This window comes from Nansenia antarctica (assembly GCF_963989245.1).
Source record: "Nansenia antarctica genome assembly, chromosome: 14".
In the NCBI taxonomy this organism is placed as follows: domain Eukaryota; kingdom Metazoa; phylum Chordata; class Actinopteri; order Argentiniformes; family Microstomatidae; genus Nansenia; species Nansenia antarctica.
The window spans coordinates 30,926,178-30,933,052 of record NC_137684.1 but is presented as its reverse complement, the minus strand read 5'-3'; the positions used below and the strand labels follow the sequence as shown (position 1 = coordinate 30,933,052).

General features: G+C 45.9%; 1 protein-coding gene across 1 annotated transcript in view; it reads right to left on the bottom strand.

Annotated features, from left to right (window-relative positions):
* Positions 1 to 533: 533 nt before the first annotated feature.
* adat1 (adenosine deaminase tRNA specific 1) overlaps positions 534 to 6,875 on the bottom strand; it is a gene marked incomplete at both ends in the record, with an annotated part of 12,583 nt that continues 6,241 nt past the window's right edge. Inside the window, 4 exons of the mRNA XM_080544791.1 lie at positions 534 to 666; positions 4,201 to 4,287; positions 4,953 to 5,052; positions 5,548 to 5,693. Of these exons, the coding sequence (XP_080400917.1) occupies positions 534 to 666; positions 4,201 to 4,287; positions 4,953 to 5,052; positions 5,548 to 5,693 (466 nt within the window). The remainder of the gene's footprint in view (positions 667 to 4,200; positions 4,288 to 4,952; positions 5,053 to 5,547; positions 5,694 to 6,875) is intronic.

Genomic DNA, 6,875 nt, shown 5'->3' with positions numbered 1-6,875 from the left:
CATCGACGCACACCCGATGCTCACACAGGATGTGTGTCCCGGACTCCAATGCTTCATAGCAGCAATGTGACTTTGTCTGTTCTTCAATGTTCTTCTACGCATCTGCACACGTCAGACAATTTACATTTACATTTAAATTTTTGGCATTTAGCAGACGCATTTGACTAAGCAAGTGAATCATCAATCCACCAGTCGTAGCAGGAAGAATAATCTAGCTCAGGCCCGGGGCCATTGGCAGTCTCAGTGATAGAAGGAAAACTTTTATTTTTATTTTTATATATATATATAGACACTGGAGAACAGAGAAACAGTACAAGGGGGGCAATAGAAGAAATGTGGGTGTCTCAGGAGACGCAGTGCTGGGGGGTAGTAGATGTATCAGGAGGAGCAGTTAAGGTGTGACCTGAAGAGATGGGTCAATTTCATGGTGTCGCACCATCCAGTCTTACTGTGTCCATCCTTCCAGTCAGGAACGCTTGCGTGCGTGTGTGTGTCTGCGTGTGTGTCTGTGTGTGTGTGTGTGTGTCTGTGTGTCAGTGAAACAGCAGCAGGTTGCGGTCGCTGCGCGGCCAGGAAGGGAAGGCCTGCGAGCGCAGCTGCAGCCAAGCCTGCTGGTACGACTGAGCCGCCTGCTTGTAGTCCAGGTAGGTCTGCAGCTCCTTCCCCCTGCAAAATGGTAAATGGTAAATGGACTGCACTTATACAGCGCCTTTTTTGCTGCTCCAAAGTGCTTTACAACGGCCTCTCATTCACCCATTCACACACACATTCACACACCAATGGCGGCAAACTGCCATGCAAGGCGCTGGCCCGCTCACTGGGAGCAATTTTGGGGTTCAGTGTCTTGCCCAAGGACACCTCGAACATGTGGCCAGCCGGGGCTCGAACCGCCGATCTGCCGACCTTGTGATCATTAGACGGCGGCTCTACCTCCTGAGACACAGCCGTCCCTGTGGTGGACACACACACACACACACACACACACACACACGGCCATCCATTGTCTTACGACAGGTTGTATCAGTCCTATGTGACACTCCAATCATCATCACAGTCGTGCTTTTTTCAATGTGAGACAATGGGTGTCAACCGTAAATAATTCACTTGTCATTGTTAATACAGGACAGGTGGTGTGGTCAGGTGTGGTAAGGACAGGTGGTGTGGTGTGGTCAGGACAGGTGAAGTGAGGTGAAGTGACTGAAGAGAAGTAAAGTAAAGTGAGGGTAAGAGCAGCAAGCAACTGATCCTCGGCTAAGACCGATGAATGTGAAATGTAAAAAGGCCCAAAGTTACAACTGTCCAGAGCCGGTGGTTCTGTGGTCTGTTCCTGGAGGAAATGAGGAAATGAGGGATTCCTGGGCGATGACACGGCCCTGCGGTCCCTCCGCCTGCCTCTGATTTCACACACCCATCTGAATTCTCAATCACCATATTGCTGAGATATCTGGTTTGGAATCCAGTCCTCCCCCCCCCCCACACCCCCACCGACATTACCATTTGCTTTTGCTCTCTCTCTCTCTCTCTCTCTCTCTCTCTCTCTCTCTCTCTCTCTCTCTCTCTCTCTCTCTCTCTCTCTCTCTCTCTCTCTCTCTCTCTCTCTCTCTCTCTCTCTCTCTCTCTCTCTCTCTCTCTCTCTCTCTCTCTCTCTCTCTCTCTCTCTCTCTCTCTCTCTCTCTCTCTCTCTCTCTCTCTCTCTCTCTCTCTCTCTCTCTCTCTCTCTCTCTCTCTCTCTCTCTCTCTCTCTCTCTCTCATATACACACACACACACACACACACACACGTATTCGGTGTGTGATTCTAATTATCAGGCAACTTGACTCCCTCAGACACGAGAAAGCTCTTACGAGGCAGAGTTATACCCCCAGGCAAAGAAACTCCCAATTGTTTTCGGAATTTCACCAAAACAGGAGAGTTGTCTGGTCCTGTATTACCTAAAGAGATACGTGCAGCACATAATAGTCTCCTCGTCATCTTTACTATGCTAGTTGAATAATAACCCGGCTATTATACGAGACGACACACAGCCTGAGAGGCATATTAAAGGATCTCAGGGGGGGAGGGGAGAGGCAGGGGGGAGAGGCAGGATCAGGTTAACTGAGGAACAGAGGGAGTCTGTTGTTCCTCTGGGAGTGGATTCATACACTCACACACTCCCTCACTCACACTCTCTGGCCCAATACCATTTCCCTGTTTTACCCCTACCCCCCCGTTTCGTGGTTTCGGCCGCTTGCCCCTCGGAAGGGAGTTACAAGGGGTAGTGGAGTTACAAGGGGTAGTGGTTGAAAATCTTCCCTTATGAAATGGGACAATCCTTCAAGACCCTGATACGTCATCAGTACCTTTGGGGACAGAGCCTTCAGCGTGGCTGCACCTACCCTCTGGAACTCTCTCCCCATAGTGATCCGCAACGCCCCCCACCCTGGACTCCTTCAAATCAGCCCTCAAAACCCACCTGTTCTCCAAAGCCTTTGGCCCCTAGTCACTGTTTCTGTTTTGTTTTGTTTGTTTTCTGTTTTGTCTGTCTGACCATATCCCCATGAATTGTAAAGCGTCCTTGGGTTTTATGAAAGGCGCTATATAAAGTTATTATTATTAGTAGTAGTAGTATCATAGAAAAGCATCGACGCTCGCGATTCGTTCACAACTTAAGTTTCACGCTATCAATCGATCAAACAAGTGGTCAAATAAAAAAGAACAATGCTTCATTATCAGACCATGACAGAATAGCAGTGTTCTGTAGGCTAGCAGCCCTGCTCCTACCATGCCAGTCTGCACTGATATAGGACAGTACAACAACACTGATGTAGGACAACAGTGCAACAACTTGGCAGCTGAACTTTAGATACATTTCGGGCCTCAAATGCTTGACATGGAAATATGTCAGAATGCGAGACTGTCATGCACAAATCAGCCTTGAAAGATGTAACGTTAGATAGATAACATTAGACACACAGCCACTAGCTGCTAGACAAAGGCATAATAGTGTTTTTTTTCGTTATGCTTGCTATAAAGAAAAGGTTTATAATACTTTGAAATGACATTAAACTAAGATAACACGATGGTCACCATAATCTTTTTAATCTTCATTAATGCAGAGATCTCTTCTTGGTTATTCCTCTTTTCACTATCGTGGCGATGATTAGCAATGCATTCTGGGATGATTAGCAATGCATTCTGGGATTTCATAAGACGTGTGATAAGAGTGCTGTGGCTCTCTTCTGAGTCTTGTCCTTAACACTAGAACACTAGAACAGCCGTGCCTTTTTACCTACTAAAAGAGCCGCCTCGTTACAATGCTCAAGCTGCTATTTACACACAACGACCACTAGTTGGCCGCTTGTAAATTAGCCTGCTTCCTACACAGAAAAACAAAGCAAAGTAGCTTCATACTAGCTTATCCTGATGTGATTTAGAACATGTAAGGATACTGGGTGGTAGAACGCACATATCTAGGACAAGTCATGAAAGGAGGGTCCTGAAATTTGATTGAGTGCAAAGATATAACATGTTGTTTTACTCACAGGGGTCCCCTCATGGCTGATTAAGTGTTAAAAATCTCCACTTGGACTAAAATCGAGGGCCAAGGGGTGAAATGGGATCTCTCTCTCTCTCTCTCTCTCTCTCTCTCTCACTCATACATACACACACACACACACACACACACACACACACACACACACACACACACACACACACACACACACACACACACACTCTCTATGTGATCGTTTACATGCTATGGGCCATCGTCAATCTATGAAAAGCATCAATCTATGGGAGGCAATGTTGTACAAGCCAATAATACAATATTGTATTGTTGGTAATGTTCTTCAGCTCTCCCTTCTCTAACGGACACCACAGCTATAACACAGAGTTAATTATAGGGCAAACTACCCTTTATGTATTTGGCACCCAAAGTTCTAATTGTCACTCAGTGGAATTTCATTGTTGGTTCAAGTTGTTGGTTCTACATATTCAGTGACTGTTGGAAGCATAAATGAAGAGTTTGCCAAACCTGAACACAAACATGTAGTCTAATTAACGGTCATTTAGTAGAACACCTGTGCGGCGGAGTGATGCATATAGTTAAAAGTCCCAGTGCTGTTATACTGTACTATATCAGCACTCATGGAATGCCTCTTGTCCAATCAAATTACTTAATCGGGAACTAACTGTTGTATAACAGACTATCCTGTTACCTGAGTGATTCCGGGAGCTGTGATTGGTCGGTGGCAGCCAGCAGAGACAGGAAGGAATGGAAGAGTTCTACTTTACAGATCAGAGACCTGGAGAGAGAGGGAGGCAGACAGCTGTCAATCACAAGCTCTGACAAACAACATACAGAGGGGAGGTGATGGTAGTAACGCAAGGTGAATACAGGGGGAGGTAATGGTAGTAATGAAAGGTGATTTACTACAGTACTGTGGTCGTCTTTTTCTTATGTGTACATGGCTGTGAGAGGTTGAGTGAATGGATTCTGAATGTGAACAGTAGTGGACATTTACTGCGTTTACATTTACATTAGCAGACGTCTCAGGAGGGACAGTTTGGGGCGGCTGTGTCTCAGGAGGTAGAGCCGCCGTCTAATGATCGCAAGGTTGGCAGATCAGCGGTTCGAGCCCCGGCTGGCCACATGTCGAAGTGTCCTTGGGCAAGACACTGAACTCCTAATTGCTCCCAGTGAGCGGGCCGGCGCCTTGCATGGCAGCTTGCCGCCATTGGTGTGTGAATGTGTGTGTGAATGGGTGAATGAGAGGCCGTTGTAAAGCGCTTTGGATAAAGGCGCTATATAAGTGCAGTCCATTTACCATTTATTCCATTAATTATTGATATTGATAACAAAGATGATGGTGACAGACAGGGTGAATATGAATATGTATGAATGTATCGGGACTAGAGCTGAATTATTCATGAATGGATTAGATATGATAATAAATGGGTCTGATGTTACCTGGCCTTGGCTGTGCCCAGACACTTCTTGGTCACCCCGTGTTTGTAGCCGTTCACAGTGACATCTAGTGGCTGGTCAGACACAGCGCACCAGCTGATAGCTACAACAGAGACAGATGACATTTACTTTGTCTGGATCAAGGGTTCAAGGGGTCAAGGGTGCTTTATTTGTCACATGCACAGAAATACAAAGTAAAACATGCAGTGAAATGAAATGGGACTAGACACTCAACACTGTGCCAGAAAAGAAAGAGACAATAGTAACAATAAAAGACACAGGACATGAGAGACATAAAGTGCTGTGCAGTAGCAGCAGTGTCCTGCACTAAATAAATAGACTGATTTTAAAAAGGCAGTAGCCTAGCGCAGTACAAAGGGAACCAATTAAAAACCAGTTTGTGGGGTGGTAACCTAACCCTAACCCTTCTTCTATCACCTTCTTCTAAACCTACGGTAACCTTTTTTTTTCTTTTCTATTTTTTATATAGACACTAGAGAAACAGAGAAACAGTACAAGGGGGGCCATAGAAGTTTTTAGGGGACACAGTAGAGGGGAAAAGCGGGTGTCTCAGGAGACGCAGTGCTGCAGTACCTACCTGCCCCACAGGGGGAGACCCGGCCCTGGCCAGGCTGGTGTTGGGCCTCGGTCTGGGCCTGGCTGCGGGGGAACTCCAGGCTGGACTGGAGGAGGTCTGGAGGGTGGACGGTGAAGCCTGCAGGCAGATCTGACACATGGGAACACCTGGAGGACAGAGGCAGATGTCAACGTCAACACTCACATCAACTAACCCTAACCCAACTTGTTCAGAGAAGGAGACTATAACATCTCTCAACAGAAGGCTACTATAACACCTCATACTGACACTCACAGTGTCTCTCTCTCTCTCTCTCTCTTACTTAATAATAAAAAAAAGATTATCTTTCTCTACTTTTCTCTCTTTCTGTCTGTCTTTCTGTCTCCCTCTCTCTCTCTCTGTGTGTCTCTCTCTCTCTCTCTCTCTCTCTGTCTGTGTGTGTGTGTGTGTGTGTGTGTGTGTGTGTGTGTGTGTGTCTCTCTCTCTGTCTGTATGTATGTGTGTGTCAGGGTTTCCGTTAACCGGTAATTCCCGGACTTTGTCCGTATTTTTTTTTTGAAGTCCGACAAATTGAAAACTCGTCGGACATAAATGTCCGGTGAAAATAATTCCCTCTAAGCACAATTTGAATACAATTCGCTAAAGTTCACATTCTGATTCCTTCTATTTTAAAAAAGACGAATATATAGGCTATGTATTTATTTTATTATGATATGATTTGACACCGGCATGATGATGACTCCTAATGTGTAGGCTGCCTATGCGAAACAGCGGTTGTTTCCGGTGTGCGCTATAACTCGTGCACAATCGAGTCGAGGCAGAGAGGAGGATAGCGATGTTTCTCTCTGTGATAGTGTGATTATGCAAGCCTTTTCTGAAAGGGATGAGAACCCGATTGTTTCAGCTTCTCCCAGGGAGAAAGTGGTAGAGTTACCATCCTCCCCGAGTCCTACCATACCATCCGCTGACAGCCTATCTCTGCCTGTAACCGGCGAGCGATTGCGTGTCGCTCAAGTAGCTGATCAGTCATTAAACAAATGTTTTTTACATGCAGCTAGTGAGGAATCTGAAATAGGGGGCAACGTAGTTTATTTCCTTAACGATGGGATATTAATGCGTAAATGGTCTCCTCCTAATGCAAATGGTTGTGAGTGGAATACTGTAAAACAAGTGGTTGTGCCTGTGGGTTATAGACAACAGGTGTTATCTGTAGCACATGAGAGCCAGTGGTCAGGACATTTAGGTATAACTAAAACTTATCAGCTGATATTGAAACATTTCTTTTGGCCCGGACTGAAGGCGGATGTTGCCAAGCACTGCCGTCTGCCGCTGTTGCCATACTTGTCAGA